Consider the following 25,413-nt stretch of genomic DNA (forward strand, 5'->3'; position numbering starts at 1 on the left):
TGGAGGAACGTGGGAAGAAACCGAAGCACTTGGTAACGCACGTGGTCGCAGGAAAGACGTGCAAAGTTCTCATGGACAGTACAGTATCCGAGGTCAGGATTGAACCCGCGTCTCCAGCAGTTCTACCCGTTGCACCATTCTGCCACTCTCTATATGGGTGCGACTGTTATGAGGTTAAGTTTGCAATGCGGTGGGGAAAATGAACCATTTGCTCTCTTTGGGATCAGGGAATGTCCTACCACCTCTCCCTGGCACGCTGCTTTGTATTTATCCCCAGAATGTAAGATCCTCTCTATGGGAATTTGCTGTGTACAGACTGACAGTCACCCTTCCTATCTTACAATATTTCATCGGCTGTTAATATCCCGTGGCTGTGCCTGATCGAGATAAATACAAGTCTTATCCTCAGTTTGGTTGTGTTGTTCTTGTTGAACTGTGATCAGCTGGAGGAGGAGAATTCATTGAAACATGCCTGGCGCTGAAGAGGTTATATCTCTCAGTCCCTCCCTCTCTCCTCTTCCCTCGGCGTGTAGCTCTATTCTGACTTTCTCGCTCTCTCTAACAGCACTGGCTGACCTGCGGAGTACATTCAGCAAGTGCCTACAGCGGCTCCTTCCCGCCCCCTCGCTCGCACTCTGCGCCGAGGTACGGGGTCCGGACAGGCGGCGGGAGCGACTGGACAGGACTCCATGCCTGGACCGAAGGATCGGCCAAGGGGAAGGCATGAAGCGATTGGGTATAAGGGTTCTGAGCACCACAGTTTTCCTCTACTTGTTGGAAGCAAACGGTAGCCTCAGGTAAGTGTTCAGGACCTTGGACAGCGGAAAAGGAGGAATTTGAACTGTTCCATATAAAGTTTAATCAAAAATACTCGACCATTGATTTAGCTTCAGATAATGCTGGGTTACTATGTCAACCAATATTCTTAAAAACAAAGCGACGCGTGACCATTCTATTCCAGTATTACTGCAGTTGATTTATTCTGGACTGTGGGGCGCTAAGCGTGGGTGAAGTCTCCTATCTCAGCATGCTCAGCAGAAGAAAGTTATTTGGTCCCAGACCAGTGCCTAGGAGCAGCTCTCTCTGGCCTCTGCCTGCCCCCATTAAGCCCCCTTATTGTGGTTTGATGAGAAATATATAATCTCCAAATAGCCACACTAGACAGAGCTTTTATATTCTGCAGCCCAAGTACACGTTTAAATGTTCATAGAGTAGTCCAATGCTCATTATATACCATGGTCGTATATGAAGGAATATTCCCCAAAATATTATGCAATATGTGAATAGCAGAAGTAGACAAAAAAAAACCAAGTGTATCATATAACTGTGCTATACTGCATATAGGAGACTAGGGATAATGCAAATACAAAATTTGTGCACTATGAACGAGCCACAGCATTGCTGTGGAAGATTATCCAGCAGCCAGTCATCTCCCAAAATACTAGAGGATGGGCAATAGCATGCTGAAAGACAAATGATTTCGGGAACAGTTTGAAGGTTGATAGTGAGACTGAGAGGCAGAAAGTTTAGAGGGGCAGATGGTGGGAACAGCCGACCAGAGGCAGAGCACTAAAATCTAGGGGTGTGTGAGAGCCCAGAACAGTGTCAAGGTGACAGAACATTGTAAGATGATGGTGTAATACACAGGGAGTGGAGAGTCTGCAAAGAATTTGCAAATTTGAAAATGGAGTTTCTGTAGTGACAATGCTCGCATCACCTTGAAGTACTTCATTGGCTTTGGTAGTGCACGTAGCTGGATGGCGTTAGGAAGACCACAAACATATTCAGTGTCATATACCTGTAATGAAGAAGTTACATGTATAATAAATAAAGGCATCCGTTAGTCTTGTGAGACCATGGATCTGCGCCTGGAGAGTCTTCACTCTCCAGGGCGCAGGCCTGGGCAAGGTTGTATGGAAGACCAGCAGTTGCCCATGCTGCAAGTCTCCCCTCTCCACGACACCAATGTTGTCCAAGGGAAGGGCATTAGGACCCATACAGCTTGGCACCAGTGTTGCCACAGAGCAATGTGTGATTAAGTGCCTTGCTCAAGGACACAACACTTTCCCTTGGCTGGGACTCAAACTCACGACCTTCAGGTAGCTAGTCCAATGCCTTAACCACTTGGCCACGTGCTCACAAGTTCCATATAATCTCAAGATTATAGTTCCACCAAGCCATAGAGCTGCACATGCAGATTCACTAACAGTGACACCACGTTCTGTCATGCACACACATGCATAAATGCACATATGCCCAATCACACAAAAGCTTCAGCTATACACGTATGTATGCACAAAACATATAGATACACAAGGGTGCATCCATGCACGCAATTATAATCCGCACACACACCAAGGCACAATGCATATATAAACATGCATGCATACAGACATGCGTACTTATGTGTGCATGCACATATGCACGTACACAGTGACACAATGCACACAGACATGTGGTTATACTCATACAGATATGCACATTCACACACATGCACACAAACAGGCACACCTAAAGACAGACAAATCAACATATAAGCACACATGTATATTGTCATAGGTATAAACACACATGCTCAGACACCCACATATGCTGCTCTGCTGTCATTCCTGCCAACATCTCTTTCCAATTTATTTTCGCCAACTCGTCTCTCATACCATAGTAATTTTCTTTACTCAATTGAAATACTGCAATATCAGACTTTCTCTCTATCAAATTTCAAGTTGAACACAATCATATTGTGATCACTGGTTCATAAGGGTTCCTTTTCCTTAAGCTCCCTAATCACCTCTGGTACATTACATAACACTCAATCCAGTATAGCTGATCCCGTATTAGACTCAATGACAAACTGCTCTAAAAAGCCATCTCGTAGGCATTCAACAAACTCACTTTCTTGAGATCCATTACCAACCTGATTTTCCCAATTGACCTGCATGTTAAAATCTCCCTTGACTATCATAACATTGCCCTGCTGACACGCCTTTTCTATTTCCTGTTGTAACCTGTGGTCCACCTCCCAGCCACTGTTTGGAGGCCTGTCTATAACTGCCATCAACGTCCTTTTACCCTTGTAGTTTCTTAATTCAACCCACGAGGATTCAACATCTTCTGATCCTATGTCGCATCTTTCTACTGATTTGATGCCATTCTTTACCAGCAGAACCACGCCACCCCCTCTGCATCCCTCCAATACAATCTGTAACCATGGACATTCTGCTCCCAACTACAACCATCCTTCAGCTGTGATTCAGTAATGGCCACAACATCATACCTGATCATCTGTAATAGTGCAACAAGATTATCCACCTTATTTCTTATACTCCGTGCATTGAGATATAACACTTTGAGTGCTGTATTTGCTACCCTTTTTGATTCTACATCTCTAATGCACTGATACTCACCCTGCTGGCTTTAATTTTGTCCTATCATCTGCCTGCCCTTCTCGACAGCTTGACTGCATGCCATCTTTACTTTTTTACCATCTGTCCTATCCTGAGTCCCTTCACTCTGGTTCCCAACCCCCGCCAAATTAGTTTAAACGCTCCCCAACCGCTCTAACAAACCTGCCCGCGAGAATATTGGTCCCCCTTCGGTTTCAGCTGCAACCCAACCCTTTTGTACAGGTCATATCTCCCCCTGAAGAGAACACAATGATCCAAGAACCTGAAGCCCTGCCCCAAGCGTCAGCTTCTCAGCCACGCAATTATCTGCCAAATTATCCTGTTTCTACCCTCACTGGCATGCTAAATAGTTGAAAAGAAGTAGCTGTTTTGAATCTGCTGTTGTGGGTCTATATGTTTAGTTTTCCCTGAGGTACACCCACCACTGATGTTAATTCAGTGCTGTTAATTCCCAAGTTTTCCCAAATACATTTCCCAATATCTCTCAGGTCACCTGATCTCAACCATGTCTCATTAGGACTAACTGTGGCCTTGTGTATCCATTGGATTACTATGGCCCGTTGTCCCATGTGGTTCATGCCAATTCCATGAGTCCTGTCCCATTCTAATTCCTGTTCCTTACTTCCATCAACTCCCCTCCCATTTTCCCACTCAGCTACACATGAGGAGCAATTTATGACAACCAGTTAACCCACTAATCAGTATTTCTTTGGGATGAAGGAGGAAACCGGTGCACTTGTCAGGGAGGGGAACCTGCGGTCACAGGGAGAAAGTGCAAATTCCACACAGTCCCCATCAGAAGTCGGCATTGATCCTGGGTCTCTGGCAATGTAAGACGGCAGTTCTGCCTGCTGCATCACACTGAGCCTGAGAGAGAGGTAGCCCGTGTTAGCCACTGTGCCGTTTTCATTGCTACTCCTACCATGAATAACATATACCACTGCATTGTCTCCCCATCCAACAGAAGCTCTGACTGCTTGATTCCTCTCCAAGGGACGGGGAAGGGGCCGAAATCAAGAAGAGAAAGCTTCGTAACCAAGCATTCAGTCCTCATCTCCCTTTCCATTTCACAGGCCAGCACCATCAACAGAAGCTGAGAGAAATCACCCCACCTCTACACCACTGTCTCCATCTGACTTCCTTGACAAGCTCATGGGGAAGACCTCAGGCTACGACGCACGCATCCGTCCAAATTTCAAAGGTAGACTTCTGTGTCCTCCTAGACTGGGATTTTCTTTTTCCAGCTCCTGTTGTGCTCTGGGGTTCCTCACACCCTGGCTTTCCTCCTGCAGCTCTGCTCCTCCTGCCTCTGAGTCTCCAGAGAAGGCCATTCAGCCCATCCTTGAACTGCTGAGCACGGTGACAAGGATGGCCTCTTGTGGGTCTTCACTGAGCCTTGGGAACCCAGGGACAGACCTTCCCATGTTAGGAATGGCTCCATTCAGGTGCTGGGGGATCCAAGTGAAATATTTACGTGTTATTGGTCAAGTACTTTCATCAATGGGGAGCTGGAGAAGGCAGAGGTTCCGGCATTGCGCTGGGTCACAGATGAGGGGCAGTCCCTCCAGTGAGAGAGGAGGAGGAGGCAGGTAAGTACTTGCCCTCGTAATACAGAACTCAAGAACAGGAGGAACTTGGACCAGGAGCAGACCATCAACCCCTCAAGCCTCCCCCATCCTTCAGTATGACCATGCTCACCTATGGAGGCCTCAACTCCCCAGGGTGGAGAAGGGGAGTTGATTGGGATTTGGAAGGCTGTACAGAGAATAGGAATCTGCTTCAATAAGGATTCCAGGGAAGGATAGTGTGATCCTACTCATAAAACCTGGCTATTCCTGAGTTCATCACACAAACATTGGAAAGTGACTCCTCAGTCCCTGAGGTCAGTTCCAGGCTGAGGTGAGAAGGCTTTTGCAGAGGGGATGAGGGCCAGGGATGGACAAATGATGGTACAGTATGGTCTAATGAAAGGATGGGTCAGGTTTGAGAGGCCAAGAGATCTCCAGCTTTCTCACGGAATCAGAACAATTACAAGATCATGAGGACACGGGTGATGGTCAGTGAGGAGTGCCATTCTACCCGACCCTCCAGCACTGGTCACTTCAGGCAGTGAGCTTGCCACAGTCTGGTTGAAAGTGTTCTCCTGGGTGTTATTTAGGAAGCCTGCATCCTCTGTGCCTTTGCCCCAGGTAAAGTCCGGGTCAAAGTCTAAGTCGGGTTTATTGTCATATGCACAGGTGTGGTCACGTCACAATCACACAGCATCAGAAAAGCAGCAATCATAAGAAAAACACAAATTAAATATAAATTACACACATTTTTTACAAGAACACAATTTGGAAGGAAGTCTATTTTAGTGCAAAGTGATTCAAGTGATTCAAACCAATCAATGTAACTGCACAGGTTATTTAGTATGTCTGAATAGTTCTTACATTTTTATCCTTTTCCTTGGGTCATTCAAAGTTCAAAGTAAGTTTATTACCAAAGTACATATATCACCATATAGAATTCCGAGATTCATTTTCTTGTGGACATTCACAGTAGATACAAGAAACACAATAGAATCAATGAAAGACTGCCCACAACAGGATAGACAAACATTCAATGTGTAATGAGCTCTTTGTGCTTGTGTGGGGAACCGGAAAGTGTTGAGCTCTGATGTTTTCAGAACTCCTGAATTGGTTAACTGTTGTTTAATGAGAGTCGTTTAGCGTTCCTTGTGTTTTTTTTTCTCAAGCAACTCTCTCTTTGTAATGCGGTCTCCTGTTGCTTTCTGGTTAAACTTGTTGGGTTTATTTTAATAGACTTGGGGGTTCCATGTTACTTGTACTATTCAAGTGGACACTCAATTGGTGGTAATCTAGGGGTCCTAGTTTTGAGAATGCGGTGTCACTCAGCTGAGCCACCAATATCCTGTTGGAATTCTTATGAATAAACTTAGCTCAACGTCTCTACCTCGGAGTTTGTCTTTTCTCTGCACTTGGGTTCTGACATTGCCGGTGCACAATGTGCAAAAGAATCAAATTGTGCAAAAAAAAACAATAATAAATAAATATCGAGAACAGGAGATGAAAAGTCCTTGAAAGTGAGCCCATAGATTGTGGGAACAGTGTAGAGATGGGGTGAGTGAAGTTGAGTGAAATTATCCCCTCTGATTCAAGAGCCTAATGGTTGAGTGGTAATAACTGTTCCTGAACCTGGTGCTGTGAGTCTCTGTACCTTCCTGATGGTAGCAGCGAGAAGAGACCATGGCCTGGGTGGTGAGGGTCTTTGATGACGGATGCTCCGTGTAGATGTGCTCAATGGTGGGGAGGGCTTTACCCGTGACGGACTGGGTCACAGTCACTACTTTCTGTAGGATTTTCCATTCAAGGGCATTGCTGTTTCCATACCAGTCTATGATGCAACCAGACAATACATTCTCCACCACACATCTATAGAAGTTTGTCAAAGTTTTAGGTGACATGCCAAATCTTTCGTGGGAGATTCTTCGCAAGCTTCTAAGGAAGTAGATGTGCTGCCATGCTTTCTTTGTCATGGCACTCACATGCTGGGCTCAGGACGGGACCTCTGAAACACTGACACAGAGGAATTTAAAGTTGCTGATCCACCCCACCTCTGATTTTACCCTACCCACTCCCCCAATAAAAACTGGCTCATGGACCTTTAGTTTCCTCCTCCTGCACTCAATAATCAGCTCCTCGGTCTTGCTGACGTTGAGTGAGAGGTGGTTGTTGTGGCATCATTCAATCTCCCTCCTATGTACCAATTTGTCACCACCTTTGATCCAGCCCACGACAGCAGCCTTGTAATACTTGCAAAGCCTAACTGCTCCTGATTTGTTCTTTATTTCAACCCAGAGTCTCAGTTGTTTATCCCTCTGACTGAGATTCTATATTTAACCAATAATGCCACACACCTCAGCCTTTATTGTCCCCACACCTCCTTGAGCTTAACTAATAACATAACCAGAAACATTAAACTTCCAGATCCTGCCCTCCTTTAACCATTGATTTCATTTGTCCATCTGTGCCCTCATCTACCCAATTCAACAAAATGCTACCATTCATGTTTATAACAGCAAACGCAGACTGATACTTTCTTGTCAAATTTATAACCAACCTTTTCACTGGTTTTCAAACGCTCCACTAAAATGTCTACCTTCTATTTCCAATACTGACGTTCTCCCATCTGAATTTTTGCCCAGCTTTTCACCCTCCTGCTGAGTGGGTTAAATCCTCCCCAAAAGCAGTTGACAGCCTGCCCACCAGATTCGTCTTGGTCCTGTCTGAGGACCTGCTCGGAACTGATGCCAATCCTCCGTGATGCACCTAACAGGTTAAATGCGACTTATTCCTTCCTTCCGGGATGGGTTCAAGGGAGATAACAGCTCCTCCTGTTCAGATGTAACAGCCTCAAGTGGCTGAATGCCCTCCTCTATTCCCAAGTCCTCAATGCAAGTCAGAGAAGGTGACAGAGCTCCTCCTCTTCTGATGCACCTCCCCATGGAGTCTAAGGAAAGTGTTGTGGCTAATGGAGACTGATCACTTCACTTCACTTCACGGAAGGACTTCCTCATGGTGGTGACTCAGACACAACAGCCTTCGGTCACACCTTCCCTGACATTCCCCCAAAGGAAGCAGGCAGGTTGGAGAAGACTGACCCATTCGTAACTCCTCACATCATGAAAGAGTCCATACCTGCTGTAAACAGACCCAGGCTGACCAGGGGCCAGTAACACCAGAGCCACAACAATGCCATACAACAATTATTTCCGACAAAAGGACCTAGCCACTTTTCTCTGGCATTATCACCCAGCAAGTGTGAGGGCCGAAAGCTACTCTGCCTGCAAGACTCAACAGGCTGAATGGCCTTGTCTACAGTGGATCAAAGAATGCTGACTGGGCCTCTGTTCCTTCCACAGTTAATTATTTATCCTTACTAAATATTCCAGAAAACAGAAACTAGAACAACGATGTTGGGGGGTTGGCTTTGGTGGATGTTAGTGAGAGATTTGCTTATAAAGCCAGTAAACGCAGATGAATCAAAGATTAAATCAATTGAGTTGGAGAAGGGGAATGGGCTTTCATGGACAGATGATATGCTGTGGAGACATTACTGTGTTACTGGACAGGTGGTGTGTTCTGGACTGTTCCTATAATGCTGATATTTTCTGGAGCATTGAGTGGGTGGAAGGAATTGTGTGATTTGAGGGAAATGCACAGAGTTAACTAACCCATTTTTCTGTTGAAATCGCCAGCTGTGCCTAACTACCACTGGCATCATCTTCAGATTTTTCTAACTCACTTCATCCTTTGTTGCCAAGGGCAACACATGGGCAGGTTAGTCTTGGAGAGTGGCCAGCCATCCTTGACTTTTCAGGCCTCTGACGTGGGGACCAGATGTCGAAGCTAGCCCACCAAATGCGAATGTTGTAAAGGACTTCGTGTTCCAGGAAGAGCAGGTCCTGAAACAACACAGTAGAACCATTTAGCCAGCCGTTTGCTTTGGTCTGCCAGGGCCACAGTACCGCAACCACAACAGTGGAGGTAGAGACTGCACATCCTGCATTGGCCACAGGACCCACAGAGCAGAAGGGGAAGTAGTTCACCCTCCATTCTCAGGGGCTTCCTGTGGAGAGAAGGAGTACCCCCTCACTGGAACAACTCAATTGGCAATAAAAGCAGAAAATGCTGAAAAGCTGAGCAGATGAGGCAGCACTGGAGAAAAATTAAATAGTTGATGTTTCTATTCTCTGGCCCTGCTTCACTTGATCTGATGAAGGGTTGGGAACCCGAAACATTAACTGTTTCTCTCGCTACAGATGCTGCCTGCCCTGCTGAGTCTTTCCAGCATTTTCAGACTTGCAGTCCCTGCTGTCTTACTGGATTGACTTCAGATGGTACTTTATTAATTTGGCAAGGGAGCCTCATCTCCCTACTGTGGAGACACCAAGTAAGGATCTGTTCAGAACTCACTTCCGCAGCCATTAAACCAATAGTTAAATTTAAATTTGAGATTGACTGACAGAATCAGGGCTTTTGGCTCACTGAGTTCGTGACAACCACCGAATACTTGTCCTAAAGTAATCACATCTGAAGTAACTAAGGAATATGGGGAAATGGTGGGTGGGAAGCTGAATAAAACCAGACGTGATATTAATCGTGGAACGTTCTCAAAGGATTAAATTATGGTGCTGTATTTGTGAGTAGGTCACTGAGGAGATTGAGGGGAGTCTGGTGCTTTGATAGTTCAGTAGTTGAATTGGTAAAATGGAAGTTCATCAGTTCAAAGGGATGGTTACAATGTAGATATTGAATTCCAGCTGAAGTAAAAGATGGTGTAAATGTCTGCATTTCAGACTGGAAAGAAGTGTGAAATGGTGTTCTCCTGTAAATTTTATAAGAACCATAGATCTGTTCACGTGCATGAATGATGTGGACTTAGGTATAATGAGGATAATAAGCATGCACATTCCAAAACTTAGCAAACAGTGAGGAAAGTTGTAACAGGCATTAGAGCTCATGAATCAATCAGAAATACCAGCATGCTCTCAGTAAAAGAGATTTCACACAGAGAAGTATAAAACTGTGTCGTGGGAGGAAGAACAGGAAGAGGCAAAGTAAGCTGATTGATTACAAGCTGCTATAAGACACCCGGGGCGTACAGGAACACATTCGCTAAGTGGCAGAATAAGTTAGTACTATTAAGAGCCTCTTGAGATGGAGCAGAAATTTAGGATCCTACTGACCTTCACAAGCCATGATTTGGCCTTGGCTGTAGTATAGTGTTCAGTGGATGTTGATTACGTGGACTTTAACAAGGCATTTGACAAGTCTCGCATGGGAGGCTGGTCAAGAAGGTTCAGTCGCTCGGCATTCAGGATGAGGTAGTAAATTGGATTAGACATTGACTTTGTGAGAGTGGTCGTAGATGGTTGTCTATTATGACAGGAGGCTGTTACCTGACATGCCATAGGATCGGTGCAGGGTCCATTCTTGTTTGTCATCTCTATCAATGATCTGGATGATAATGGGGTTAACTGGATCAGCAAATTTGCAGATGACACCAAGATTGGGGATGTAGTGGACAGTGAGGAAGGCCATCATGGTTTGTAGGAGGATCTGGATCAGCTGGAAAAATGGGTTGAAAAATGGCTGATGGAATTTAATGCAGACAAGTACGAGGTTTTGCATTTCAGCAGGACCAACCAGGGTAGGTCTTACACAGTGAATGGTAGGGCACTGAGGAGTGTGGTTGAACAAAGGGATGTGGGAATACAGGTCCATAATTTGTTGAAAGTGGTGTCACAGGTAGACAGGGCTGTAAAGAAAGCTTTTGGCACATTGGCCTTCATAAACCAATGTACTGAGTACAGGAGATGGGATGTTATGTTGAACTTGTTTAAGACATTGGTGAGGCCTGATTTGGAGTAGTGTGTGCAGTTTTGGACACCTACCTGCAGGAAAGGGGTAAACAATGTTTAAAGAGTGCAGGCAAAATTTACACATACATTGCCAGGTCTGGTCTGTGTTGTAAGGAAAGATTGAAAAGGTTTGGATTGCATACTTTAGAATGTAGAAGATTGCTATAGATTGGATACAAGTACACAAATGTATGAGGGTTATAGATAGAAACATAGAAATCTACAGCACATTACAAGCCCTTTGGCTCACAATGCTGTGCCGACCATGTGACCTACTCTAGAAGTTGCCTAGAATTTCCCTACCGCAGAGCCCTCTATTTTTCTAAGCTCCATTTACCTGTCTAAGGGACTCTTAAAAGACCCCATTGTATCCGCATCCACCACCTTCGCAGGCAGTGCATTCCACACACCCACCACTCTCTGAGTGAAAAATCTACCTCTGACATTCCCCTTGTACCTATTTCCAAGCACCTTAAAACTATGCGCCCTCATGTTAGCCATTTCAGCCCTGGGAAAATGCCTATGGCTATCCACACGATCAATGCCCCTCATCATCTTATACACCTCTATCAGGTCACCTCTCATCCTCTGTCACTCCAAGGAGAAAAGGCTGAGTTCACTCAACCTATTCTAATAAGGCAAGCTCCCCAATCCAGTCAACATCCTTGTAAATCTGCTCTGCACTCTCTCTATAGTATCCACATCCTTCCTGTAATAAGGTGACCAGAACTGAGGTCTAACTAAGGTCTTATGTAGCTGTAACATTACCTCACGGCTCTTGAACTCAATCCTATGGTTGATGAAGGCCAACATACCATCCGCTTTCTTATCAACACTATCAATCTGCACAGCAGCTTTGAGTGTCCTATCGATATGGACCCCTAGATTTCTCAGATCCTCTACACTGCCGAGAGTCTTACCATTAGTATTATATTCTGTCTTCAAATTTGACCTATCAAAATGAACCACCTCACACTCGTCTGGGTTGAACTCTATCTGCCACTTCTCAGCCCAGTTCTTCATCCCATCGATGTCCCACTGTAACCTCTGACAACCCTCCAGACTATCCATAACATCCCCAATTTTTGTGTCATCAGCAAACTTACTAACCCCTCCCTCCACTTCCTTACCCAGGGTCATTTATAAAAATCACTCAAAGAAGAAGACTCCCAGAACAGATCCCTGTGGAACACCACTGGTCACCGACCTCCATGCATCAGGGGTCCCCAACCTCTTTTGCACCGCGGACCTGTTTAATATTGACAACATTCTTGTGGACTGGCCGACCGGTGTTGGGTGGGGGGGGTTGGTGTTACTCACGACTGGAATATAGGTGATAAGTCAACTAAGTCACTTATAAGTGGCTAATACACTCAATTTCATGTCTAAAAGGGTTTATCTAACGACTTTAATATTAAACACACAGCGCATATTTTCTCTGTATGAGTATATAAAATCTTTGCGGCACACCAATATCGCTGAATCAGTGGGAGCCCTGGGCTTGTTTCCCTGCAACAAGACGGTCCCATCGAGGGGTGATGGGAGACAGCGATACTCGAAGGGGGTTCCTTATGTCCAGTCTATTCCGCAATTTAGTTTTCGTTGCATTCATTGCAGAAAAGCTCGCTTCGCAGAGATATGATGTTGGAAATGGAAGCAACGTTTTCAGTGCTTTCGTGGCTGTCTCAGGATATTTAGCCTTGACTTTGATCCAGAATGCTGGCAGAGATGTTATGTCAAACATACTTTTCAGCCCATCGTCATTTGCAAGCTCGAGGAGTTGATCTCCTTCCCGCGCTGACATGGATGACGCGTGGGTAATGACCTCGCGTGTGTTCAAGTTCCAACAGTGGGCGTGACAGGGAATGAGGAAAGGTGCAGCTGACTCCTATCGCCAAATCATATCGTCTCCTCGCGGCCCAGTAGCACATCCTGGACCGCTGCCTTGCAGAGTATGAACCATCCATAACCACCTTCTGTGGGCAAGCCAATTCTGGATCTACAAAGCAAGGTCTCCTTGGATCCCATGCCTCCTTACTTTCTGAATGAGCCTCGCATGGGGAACCTTATCAAATGCCTTCCTGAAATCCACTTAGACTACATCCACTGTTCTGCCTTCATCAATGTGTTTTGTTACATCCTCAAAGATAGAGTAAATGCAAACAGGCTTTTTCCACTGAGGTTGGGTGGGACTGCAACCAGAGGTCATAGGTTAAGGGTGAAAGGTGAGAAGTTTAAGGGCAACATGAGGGGAAGCTTCTTCACTCAGAGGGTCATGAGAGAGTGGAATGCACTGCCAGCGTAAGTGGTGCATGTAAGCTTAATTTCAACATATAAGAGAAGTTTGGATAGTAGAGGTATGGGGGGCTGTGGTTCTGGTGCAGGGTGATGGGAGTAGGCAGTTTAACTGGTTTCGCTATGGACCTGATGGGCTGGAACGCAACTTTCTGTGCTGTATACCAGCGGTCCCCAACCACCGGACCGGAAAGCATGTGCTACCGGGCCACGAGGAAACAATATGATTTGGCGATATGAAACGATATGAGTCAGCTGCACCTTTCCTCATTCCCTGTCACGCCCACTGTTGGAACTTGAACACATGCGATGTCATTACGCACGCGAGGTCATTACGTGCACAAGGTCATTACGCACGCAAGGTCATTACCCACATGTCATCCATGTCAGCGCGGGAAGAAGATCAACTCCTCGAGCTTGCAGATGACAATGGGCTGAAAAGTATGTTTGACATAACATTGCTGCCGGCACTCTGGATCAAAGTCACGGCTGAAATTCCTGAGATAGCCATGAAAGCACTGAAAACGTTGCTTCCATTTCCAACATCATATTTCTGCGAAGCGGGGTTTTCTGCAATGAATGCAACGAAAACTAAATTGCGGAATAGACTGGACACAAGGAACCCCCTTCGAGTATCGCTGTCTCCCATCACCCCTTGATAGGACCGTCTTGTTGCAGGAAAACAAGCCCAGGGCTCCCACTGATTCAGCGATATTGGTGTGTTGCAATGATCTTATATGTTCATACGGGGAAAATATGCGCTGTGTGTTTAATATTAAATTCGTTAGATAAACCCTTTTAGAGACGAAATTGAGTGTATTGGCTATTTATAAGTGACTTATACAAACAGTTGACTTATCACCTATATTCCAGTCGTGATTAACATCCACCCTCCAGCTGGCTGGTCCACAAGAATATTGTCAATATTAAACCGGTCCGCGGTGTAAAAGAGGTTGGGGACCCCTGCTGTACACTTCTCAATGACCCCATGACTCCAGGGCACCACATTTTGCGAAGGTTTGGAGCGAGTGCCGTCAGTTGTCCCTGAGTGTTTCCAGGATTTATTGGAGGAAAGGGATGATGAAGTGCTGCTTAACTGTTTAACGAAGTAGGAGCATAGAGATTAAACAGTAAAGCAGCAGCGTGGACACAGAGCTAGCAGCACTGGTGCACAGTCGTTTACTTAGAGAAACCGGAGAGATGGGAGAAGGCTGAGTGAAGAAATCAACATGATGTGGAATTCTGTTAGAGTTTGCCAGGACAGACTGCTTCCACTGGCAGGGATGTCATCAGCAGTGCAAACTAGTTCAAGAGTCATTCAGACAACATGGAGAATTTACCAAATGGATCTTACTGAGGTCTAAAATGCACGTCTGAAGGAAAGATTGAAAGTTGATTGCCAACAGGATTTAAAAGGATTATGGGAGAAACATATACTTGACTAACAGAAAGACCAGAGAGCTGAATTAATTAGAAAGTTCTTTTGAAGCTCTGTTCCCCCACCCCCCAGCTCTCTCTCTCTCCACCTCCCGTCTGCTTCTCACCATCTCTCTTTACCTTTGCCCCACTCTCTAGCCATGTGTCTCATTTTATTTCTCTCCCTCACTCTCATAATTACTGTTTTCCAGGTCCACCTGTGAACGTCACCTGCAATATTTTTATCAACAGCTTTAGCTCTGTGACTGAGACGACCATGGTAAGCACTGACCCGTCAACTCCCCAAAGACACCCAAGATACCAGGGTCAATTTACAGTGGCCAAATGACCCCGCAACCCAAATGACTTTGGGATGCAGGAGGCATCCAGAGCACTTGGGGGAAACCACAGTCACAGGAAAAATGTGTAAACTCCTCGTAGACAACATCGGAGGTCAGGATTGAACCTCAGTCTCTGGTGTTCTGAGGCAATGTGTCAACCCACTGCCCACAATGCCACCAATTTCCTTGGGCAATAACTGCTGTCCTTGCCGTAATCCCAACATCCTGTGAAAGGGACTAAATGAATGGAGCAGTAATGGTGAAAGTCTTCAATCTGTAACGTTTGATACCATGTTTGATTGCGTCCCACAGGACTATAGGCTCAATGTGTTCCTGCGGCAACAGTGGAACGACCCCCGTCTTGCATACAGTGAGTATCCTGATGACTCCCTTGACATTGATCCTTCAATGTTGGATTCCATCTGGAAGCCTGACCTGTTCTTTGCCAATGAGAAAGGAGCCAGCTTCCACGAGGTGACGACAGACAACAAGTTATTGCGCATTTTTAAGAATGGCAATGTCTTGTACAGCATCAGGTGAGAGCCGTTGTTTTGTACAGATGTTGATTAAACGTGGGATGGTGGAGCAAAGCCGAAAACGTTCTCCTTACAGCAGAAAGTGATAATAAAATTTCTGCAAAATGTCTAAACAGGTGGAGTTTTGATGGAATAAAGAGTGGGAGGAGCGTTACCTTTTATCTGCTCTGCGTCTGAGATGGTCACAGTAATGTCAAGAGAACTTTCCTCTGATCGTAACTGCTGTGGGAGAGTGTGGTAGGATGGCACAGGGGAACTTTACTCTGGAATAATCACTGCCCTGGAATGGTTTGATCGAGTGGTACATCTAATGCACTGTACCTAAGTTGCAAGCGTATGATGGGATAGTGGAGAAAGAATATACTGTTTACTAAGTCTGTGTTGCATTCTTGGAAGTGCTATCCTAACATTAAACTCATGCTTGCCCTCTTGCTCAAGTGGACACTAATGCTTGGAGCAATGCTGGTGCCTTTTTCAACTTGGGCTGTGACTTAGTCAGGTCTTTTCTCTCATGGGTTTGCCAATACCTGTTGAATATATTTGTGTGGTGATGGATTGTCTCATAGTAATCCTGGCACGTCATGTATGAACCATATGGCAATGTTCCCAAAAAATGCAAAATATAATTGCAAACCTCTAATAGATCAGGCCAATTTAGGCCTGCTTTAAAACTGGTTTTGATCTGTGATGGGTATCATCTGTTCCCACAACCATGACTATGCTATTTAAAGTGCAGTGGTCATTTATTCTCAGAGCAGGAGACCAATACTGAGTGCCATGTGCAGGAGACAGAGAGATTAATGTTCGGTGTTTAAACAATCTGACTCTCTGATACCAATTCACCTTCTTTATAGAACAGAACGTAGAAGAGCACAGCACAGAAAAAGACTCTTCAACCCATGATGTTGCGTCAAAATAATTAAGCTAATGATACCTAATCCCTTCTGCCTACTCAAGATCATCTCCCTTTATTCTCTGCATGAACCTGTCTAAGAGCCTTTTAATGCCAATGGCTTCACCATCAACCTTAGCAGTACCCACCACTCTCTGTGCGAAAAATTTCTCCTTTGAACTTTGCCCCTCTCAACTTAAATGCATGCCTTTTATTTTTAGACATTTTGCTCCTAGGATAAAAATACCAGCTGTCTACTCTCTGTCGCTCATAACTTTATAAACTTCTGTCAAGTTTCCCCTCACTCTCCACCTTTCCACCATGGTTTATCCAAGCTCTCCTCAAAGCAGGTGCTACCTAATCCAGGCAACATGCTGGTGAGCACGTTCAACATTGGAACCCAACTCCGTAATCAGCTATTTCAAGGCTGGCTTACGTGTGGCGATTTCATTCTGAATCAACCAAGTCTCACTTTCAGTCACTTAAGTCAGGCTAATACAGTGCAGAGGGGAGGTTCTGCCAGGAGTGCTACCTACTAGGGCAGGACGGTAGCCCAGTAGTTGGGCTAGTGGACATGTGTTCAAGTCCTATCGTAGTAGCTGAAGAATTTAAATTTGAGTTAAGCATTTTGTATTAGGTCATGTATAATGATGACCACAAAACTAATGGAGTGTGGAAATGTGGATTGGGTTCAAGGAATCTGCTGTCCTGACCCAGTCTAACTAGATATGGGTGAACCCAGACTCTGATGTGGGCTAGCAAGCTCCTCAGTCAGGGTAATTAGAGATGGCTAATAAATGCTGGAGATGGTCGGATGAATAGTATAAAAGCTCAGATCCCTCAGCCTTGGACTCAGTCTCGGGAATAGTCCCCAACTCTGGCACTTGCTCCCTGCTAGACCATTACCAAGAACGCATCAGACTAACCAGTCAGACGCTATTCCTTCTGTCACTGCAGGCTCACCTTAGTTCTCTCATGCCCCATGGATCTGAAGAATTTCCCCATGGATGTTCAGACATGTGCCATGCAACTGGAGAGCTGTGAGTAAATGGACCACATGTTTAACTCAGTGTGTTAACTGATCTCAGTCGCCCCCTCACTGCACTTTGTCCTACCGCCTCGAGACGTTCTTTCTCTGTTGTTTTTAGCATCTCATTCTGCCTCTCTGCAGTTGGCTACACAATGAACGATTTGATATTCCAGTGGCTGGAGGAGGAGTCTGTTCAAGTTGCCGAGGGTTTAACACTCCCACAATTCATCCTGAACGATGAGAAAGACCTCGGTTACTGCACCAAGTCCTACAACACAGGTGAGGGGGCTGCTGACACTCACTGGTAGAGTTTAGCAGGGCAAGAACAACTTGTGACATCATAGTAGGCCATTCAGCCCATTGTTCCTGGGCTGGTAACCCTAATCCAATTTCCCACATGAGGCTTCTCAGTTTTTCAGTACACTGAGGATTTCCTCCTGTGTTAACCTTTTAGGCAGAGAGTTCCAAACACTTCTAGGGGATAACCTTTCCTCATTCCCCTCTTAATCCTTCCACAAATGCTCTCAATCTATTCCCTGGTTGCCAAGTCCTTCCTAATTATTGTATGATTTACATATGATTTTTTTGTATTCTATCTCTGAGCAGCAGTGAACTATCTAATTGGTCTATCAGAGTTCTCTTTGGGAACTAGTTGACTTGATCAGCATTTCTGATCTGGCTGTTGTTCACGGTTGCACTTAATTAAAAAAATCCCGCCCGTCATCACTTTACACACCTCAGTAGAACCTCCTTTCGGCCTCCCTACTTCCTGACCTCTCCAGCTTTTCCTCAGAGTTACTATCTTTCCCAGCCCGGCACAGTCCATCTTCAGTGCAGCCACACTTTTCCCTTAATGTAGTGACCAGAAAACTGTACACAGTGCCCAAGACGTGATGAATTTCTGGCTTTTCCATTTGATCGATGATTAGGTTTGGCTGACTAATGACCCAAGTATTCTATATACCTCAAGGCATGAATGTTGTCTAAGAGTCGAGCTGGATATTTTTTGTTTTAAAAAATAAACTTTTTTCATAACAATATATTAAGTAAGATACAATACACCCAGTAAATCTTTACCATCATTGCATTATCAAGTCGTCAGATCATCACATCATGCACAAACCAAAGTGACCTCCCAACAGAAGACTTCAAGTGTGCGCAGGGCTGTTACATGGGTGGCTTCTCTCATTTGGCTGTGCTCTGTTCCATCTCAACAGCCAGCCAAAAGGACCACAGTATTGAACATCCTACCCTTAGTAAAGGTGGGAATGGGGGGCTGGCTCACTCAGACCACCTCAAGGCCTTTCATTGAGGGAGTCACTGGTTAAGAGGTTCCTGCAAGAGTAACTGCACCCTGAGCTCAGAAACCAGGATGAGTTCTGTTTGAATCCCATCCCCCAGCCACGAGTTTCCACCCCACCAACTCCAGCCTCACCACCACCATTACCCCAACGACAACCACCATCAACCCCAGCACCAGCAAATTGACCCACATAACTCGCTACTAGCTGGCCCGCTACTACCACCCTCAATACTCATTATTGCCTCCACCTCTGCTCCTCACTCCTTCCACCAATGTCACCATCCTCACTCACACCCCAGCTTCCTGATCACCCCCCCAAACCTACTCTCTACCCCGCCACGACCCCCAGCGCCTCTGCGCACCAGGATGAAAGGGATGCAGAGGGAACGTCCCCACCCCCCCCCCCAGCTCCATACCCAGGTGAAAAGGAGCTCGACAGTGAGAGACTTGGGAGCTCCTCATTAGCAAGAGGCCACTTGACCCTTCTAGCCTGATACCCCCGAATCATGGCAGATCTGTGGTGATGCTCTCATTGCTGATCTTGGTTTCCCAGGTGGACGGTTTCTGGGGGCTGGAGTCTTGGCCAATCCCATGGCCCGGGATGTTAACAATTGCCCACATGGAGAGCAGCATCAGCAGGTGGAGCTGTGTGTGGTGTGAGCTGTAATCTCTCTCTGTTCCCCTTTGTCTGACACAGGCAAGTTTACCTGCATTGAAGTGAAGTTCCACTTGGAGAGGCAAATGGGCTACTACCTCATCCAGATGTACATTCCCAGCCTGCTCATCGTCATCCTATCCTGGGTGTCTTTCTGGATTAATATGGATGCTGTTCCGGCCCGGGTCGGACTGGGCATTACCACTGTTCTCACCATGACGACGCAGAGCTCAGGCTCCAGGGCCTCACTACCAAAGGTCAGCTCATCTCCGCTGAGATCAAACATACCAGTTATCGTAGTCACAGAATCACACAGCAAGGCACAGCCAATCTCATCCATGACAGTCCTTTGGCCCATCTACTTTCATCCTATTTGCCTGCATTAGGAACATATCCTTCTGTCGTTGCCCATTTAGGTGCCCATATGAATTCTACTTATCCGGGCCAGGTGGAACTTAATGCAGGCAAGAGTGAGGTGTTGCACTTGGCAAAGACCAACCAGAGTAGGACTTACACAGTAAGCGGTAGGGCACTGAAGAGTGGTAAATAAAATTATCGAAGTTATAGATAGGGGAAAATGCAAGCAGGCTTTTCTCCACTGAGGTTGGATGAGACTACAACTCGAGGTCATGGGTTATGGGTGAAAGGTGAAATGTTTATGGGGAACTTGAAGGGGAGCTTCTTCGTGGGAGCTAATGTGGGCAAATGGGATCAGTATAGGTGGACACAAAAGTCAGCATGGACATCTGACAGGCCTGTTTCTGTGCTGTAGGGCTCTCTTATTCCACAAGTACATCCACTGGTTCCAATAGATCTCCTGTTTGCCCAATCCAATGATTATTTTAGGTTGTTAATTTTGAATATTCATCTTACTCCAAAGTCTCTAGCTGCTCTATCTACACAAGTCCTCGGAACGAGTCAGAGGATGCCTTCCAGACTACTAAAGGGTTTGGTAGGGTAGAAAATGTAACAGGGATACAAAACAGAGAGCGGCAGGTATAAGATAATAGAATGGAGAATTCAGGAGAAGCTACAGGTGAAGAAACCCATTGTGTTTTGGGAGGGTGAGAAGATGGGGCTTTTGCACCAGTTGTGAGTATCCCCATGCATCTCGGGGTTGAGAGGATAGACACTGCAATATGTGATTTAGCAGAAGGTGATCCAATGATCCAATCCCACACTAACTCCAAACTCGTTTACAATACAAGCTGGGGAGAGGCAGAGCTTTTACAATTTGCCTCTATCCCCTCAGACTACGGAAGGAAGAAAAATAACCAGAGTTTCTGGTTCACCATCCTGCAGGTGATTAGAATATGAAGAATGGGCTGTCGATTGACTGGAAAAGCAGCCCCACATCTCCCTTGCCTCAACCCATACACAACTACCGAGCTGCAGATCAGTGAAAATCCTTGCTGCACTTCCTTTGCCTTTCCCTGTGGTTCATTCAACCAGCTTGACCCGGCGGTAATCATCATCTTTCACCCAACAGGTCTCCTACGTCAAAGCCATTGACATTTGGATGGCCGTGTGTCTCCTGTATGTTTTTGCTGCTTTACTTGAATACGCCGCAGTCAATTTTGTATCTCGACAGCACAAGGACTTCGTAAGGCTACGGAAGAAGGAGCAATCGCAAGTGGCTGTGAGTCTCAATCTTCCATCTAAATCTGTTTTTACCTTTCTCGGGGTCACTCTGCTGTCCAACCCTCAGCACCTACTCTCTTATAGTGACTTCAATAGGTCAATAAACCCAGCGTGTGAATGCCGATGGTAACAAGGTGAACAGTTACTTTCTGATAGACAAGTAGGAAAGCTGTGTACCACCAAGACAGAAAGATCCTTACATCAGCAAAAAGATGTAGGGGAACAAACTAAACAGATTATCATAGAGTCATACAGTTGTACAACTTGGAAACAGGTCCTTTGACCCAATATACCTTGCCAAACTACCATAATCCCAGCTTCCCTCTTTAGGAAAGCACCCTTCAATGCCTTGACTATTCAAATAACTCTTAAAGGTGATTGCATTTGAGTCCATCACCTCTTCTGGCAGTTCATTCCAGATATCAACCACTCTGTGTAAGAAACTTGCCCTCCAGATCTGCTTTAAGCTTCCTTCCCCTCATCTAAACCTATGACCTTTTGGTTTTGATACCACAAACAAGGAAAAAAGTAGTTCTGACTATCTACCTATCTATGCCTCTCATAACTTTACCTATCTCTATAAGGTCACCCCACAACCTCCTGCACTCCAGGGAAAACAAGCACAGCTTGTCCAATCACTTCCCATAGACAATGTCTTCCAATCCAGACAATATCCTGGAGAATATCCATCCGAGGGTCGTCAATTATCTTATCAGTTAATTTTAAAAAGTAAACAAAGGCCTGTTATTAATTTCAGGAGGAATTAATTGAACAGTAATAGAAATGTGTTAAATTTACTCAGAACATTGGCATGACCACACCTTGTGTATGTGATACAAAACCCAATATATCAGAGCTAGCAATTGAAAATAAAAATAGTAAAAGCTGAAACCACTCAACAAGTCAATCAGGAAGTGCGGAGAGAGAAACAGCATTAATGTTTCAGGTCAACAACCTGGTCTGAGCGATGGTTGTCAATCTGAAACAGTAACTCTAATTTTTGAACAATACAGGGAATAAACTAAGTTAACATTTTTATTTGCAGACTGAACAAATAAAACTCAGCAGTTATGATTTATGAGCAAATCTATTATTAGCTATCATTAATAATTAGTACATCTAATAACTACTTCTGCTACTTATTGCTAAAATCAGCCAATTGAGCAATCAATAATTGGTTAACAATCAGTCATATTGAGCAATCAATGAGTGATCAATCAGAGATCAATAACAAGCAATAAATGAGTGATCTATAAACAATTTTTGTTTGATCAATGTGTGATCAATAGTGGGCAATCAAGAAGTGTTGGGCAAGTGATCAATAGGGGGTCAATGCAATCAATGGTTTCAATGAACAGACAATTGGGATCAATGGCTGATCAATAAGAGGCAATGAATAAACAATCAATGAGTAATTAATGGTTGATCAGTAAGTGATCAATGTTTTTTATGAATTGACAATCAATAATAGGCAATTAATGAGCAGATGCAGCAACTTTGAGTGAAAGGCACAGGGAGTTAATCACAAACTGGTGTATCTGTGAGACTGACAAAGCAACATAACTTGTCAGGTTCTAGTGATGAACTGCAGTGAAGTGAGTTCTTCAATTGTACCACAAGATGATGGTGACATTATGAGTGCATCAGCACATGTGTCAGATACTGTACATGCCATAATTCTTCTCATCAAAGTCAAGCCCACATCATATAAACTTCTCCCCAAGAGCTGTCTGTAAACGTCCTCCCTTGGTGAAGTGAGTGAAGAGCTCAGGCCCACAAAGTACCCATGCCCATCTCCTATTTTTTTATAGTTAAGTTAGTAGGCTTGTATTCCGTACAGGACAACCCTGCTTTGCCTGGAGATGTGCCATTGCTGGTTGTAATGAGGGATGTCCAACCACTCTCCCTAATCCTCATCTCCTTTGCTTTTCTTTTCACTGGGCCATGTGCACGACGGGTTGGTTAACCAGGCAGAAAGAAGAGACTCGCTAAAGCCTGAAGATGATCCAAAGAGCCGGGAAGCAATATTCGAGACAGCAAACCAATTCTGCAGCCTGGGCTTCAAGGTAATTTTGTGTTGTGTCTGTGACCTGTACAAAGGGAGATATGCTCTCCTTTCCACAACTGATTGAACATATGGTCTGGGCATATCTGGATGGATGGAGAACATCCTGGAAAGTGTTAGATTATGGTGCACAAAGACTATGTGGTTTCCTGAACAGGCTTACTATCAACGTGGGGTTATAGTGGACATGTGGTTGGTGGGTGGAGATTAGAGAAGGTCTGGGTGAGGGCTGAAAATGGTGTGGGAGGCTGGATGTGTTGCGGAAGGGTGTAGTGAGGTAGGTTAGTACTGGAGGAGGATGGATTGAGGTTTGGGATGCGGGTGGGGGGTGAGTGTTTTGTGAGTATGTGGGATTATGAGTGGATGAGGGTGCGGGTGGGTTGGTAGAGTATAGGTGGGTTGGGATTGGAGGGGTGTGGGGGTGTGGGGATGTGGGTCAGGATTGGGGGTTGGGGTTAGGGGTGTAGGGATGTGGGTGGGGATGGGGGTGTGGGTGAGTTCTGCTGGAGGAATGTCGATGGGTTGCAATGGTGTAGGGTTGGACAGGGTGGGGGTGTATGGTGATTGGGTGTAGTGTGGCCTGTAGAGGTGTTGGGGACTGGCATATGACAGGTCTGGGTGTGGGATGGGTTGGGATGGGTGGAAGGCAGGAGACAAGGAAAGGGAGCATAAAGAGATCAGAGGGAGTGTCAAAGGAAAAGAGAAAACTGAAAAGGAGAGAGATTAGACAGGAAGGAGGATTGATAGAGAGGAGAGAAGCAGAGAGGTACCTAGAGGAAGACAAAGTGAGTGATGGAGAGAACAAGACAAAAGCTGAACTTCCACTGGGAAGAGAGGACCAAGTTGTAATTGGGATTGAAGGACAAATAAAACGCAAGTGAGGGAAATTTTGAAATAAAATCAGAAAATCTGGAAGAAGTCAGCAGATCAAACGGTATGTGAGGAGAGAAACAGAGATAACGTTTCAGTCCAAAGACTCTTCATCAGAACAGTGAAACGCAGTTCATTTACTGTAAGTTTTTCCTAAAGTAACCAGCTACGACAAAAATAATGATATAAAATAACTTCTCACTATTAGCATCCTATGGAAAATGAGGCAAACTAATTCTTTACAAATGCATGTAAACACAGTCAACAGTTAGAGTTATGGTGCAAGACTACATCACTGGAGTGCGATTCAACAGGAAACTTCACAACTAAAGGCTTTGAATCCTTTCATCACTCTGGGAAAGAACACCTTGACCCCCTTCACTCACATGAGCTGCTTATCACATTGGGACATCCCAGCCTGATCGGTATTTCCAGCCCACCAGGGAGTAGCCCTTCTCCCTCCATCGCCAGTGGCTCTGCAAGCATGTCCTCTGTGGCCCCCTGGCCCAGGATCTCACTTCTATTAAGGTCGTGTTTTGGTTTACCAGCTGCCCTGAAGTGGGCATCTAGATGGTGCTCAACATAGACAGACAGAAAGAGAGAGAGGACATTGCCTAACACAGTGAGGGCAAGAGGTAGAGAAGGAGAAAAAGAGAGGGTAAGAGGACTAGAGAGGGGGAGTTGACGATACCCAACATGGAGAAAGAGGGTAAGGGAAGGACGGAGGAAATGAAGTTGGGAGAGAGAGGACCATGCCTAACTTACAAAGAAAGAGTGAACACCAGTATTGATGACTTAGAGAGGATAAGAGGGCAGAAGTGAGAGACCTAGAGGACTCTGAAAATAACTGTCCTGTTGTAGAGAGAAGTGTGCTTGGGCTGAAAGACTTGCAGGGAGAGGTCTACATGAGCATGTGTGTTCGCTCACCACTGATTGCAGGGGTGTGCTGTCTGTCATCTCCTGACGGATATCCTTGCTTTGTTCTGAAATGGCAGGTTGCAGAAGTGCAGGAGGAAAACCGTTTCTTCTTCCAGGGCTATGGCCTGGGGCACTGTGTGCCTGTGAGAGATGGAACAGAGCTGGAGGCGACAAGCCTATTTCAATCTGCACAGCGCCCACCGAGGGACACAGAGTCCATCCGACAGAGATTCGTGGACAGGGCAAAGAGGATTGACAAAATCTCCCGAGCTGTTTTCCCAGTCACATTCCTGATTTTTAACATTTTTTATTGGTTGACGTACAAGATCATCCGGCAACGGGATATTCATGAGGTTTAAATCTCCAGGGTGTCTACTATTCCATGCTCCATAACCGCATCACACACACCTTCACTTACTCTCTTACACACTCTCACACACACTCGGAGGTGGCCCCGTGAGCAGAGGACGGGTGGTAGATTCAGTAACTCCATCACTATCTGTTGATCAGCTTCCCCATCTCCGATATATCATCTCTTCAACCATGGCTACAATCTTCTCATTTCCATTTTTAATCTTTGTCAAACAACTTGACACTTTGTGTTAAATGTGAAGTGTAAGT

At 45.3% G+C, this 25,413-nt stretch overlaps 1 protein-coding gene across 2 annotated transcripts; it reads left to right on the forward strand.

Moving 5' to 3' along the window:
* Positions 1–541: 541 nt before the first annotated feature.
* Positions 542–25,413, forward strand: LOC134353319 (glycine receptor subunit alpha-4-like). Of its 2 annotated transcripts, XM_063061355.1 has the most exons (10): positions 542–797; positions 4,478–4,605; positions 14,754–14,821; positions 15,195–15,418; positions 17,268–17,350; positions 17,482–17,619; positions 19,341–19,555; positions 20,788–20,937; positions 22,910–23,005; positions 24,870–25,413. In XM_063061355.1, exons 1-10 carry the CDS (start codon positions 724–726, stop codon positions 25,149–25,151), a joined length of 1,458 nt encoding a protein of 485 aa, XP_062917425.1. In that variant the 5' UTR covers positions 542–723; the 3' UTR covers positions 25,152–25,413. The 2 variants fall into 2 exon arrangements, with proteins under 2 accessions (XP_062917425.1, XP_062917426.1); XM_063061356.1 differs by lacking the exons at positions 542–797; positions 4,478–4,605 and adding an exon at positions 4,705–4,993.

This window comes from Mobula hypostoma, chromosome 10 (genome assembly GCF_963921235.1).
Source record: "Mobula hypostoma chromosome 10, sMobHyp1.1, whole genome shotgun sequence".
NCBI classification, from domain to species: Eukaryota; Metazoa; Chordata; class Chondrichthyes; order Myliobatiformes; family Myliobatidae; genus Mobula; species Mobula hypostoma.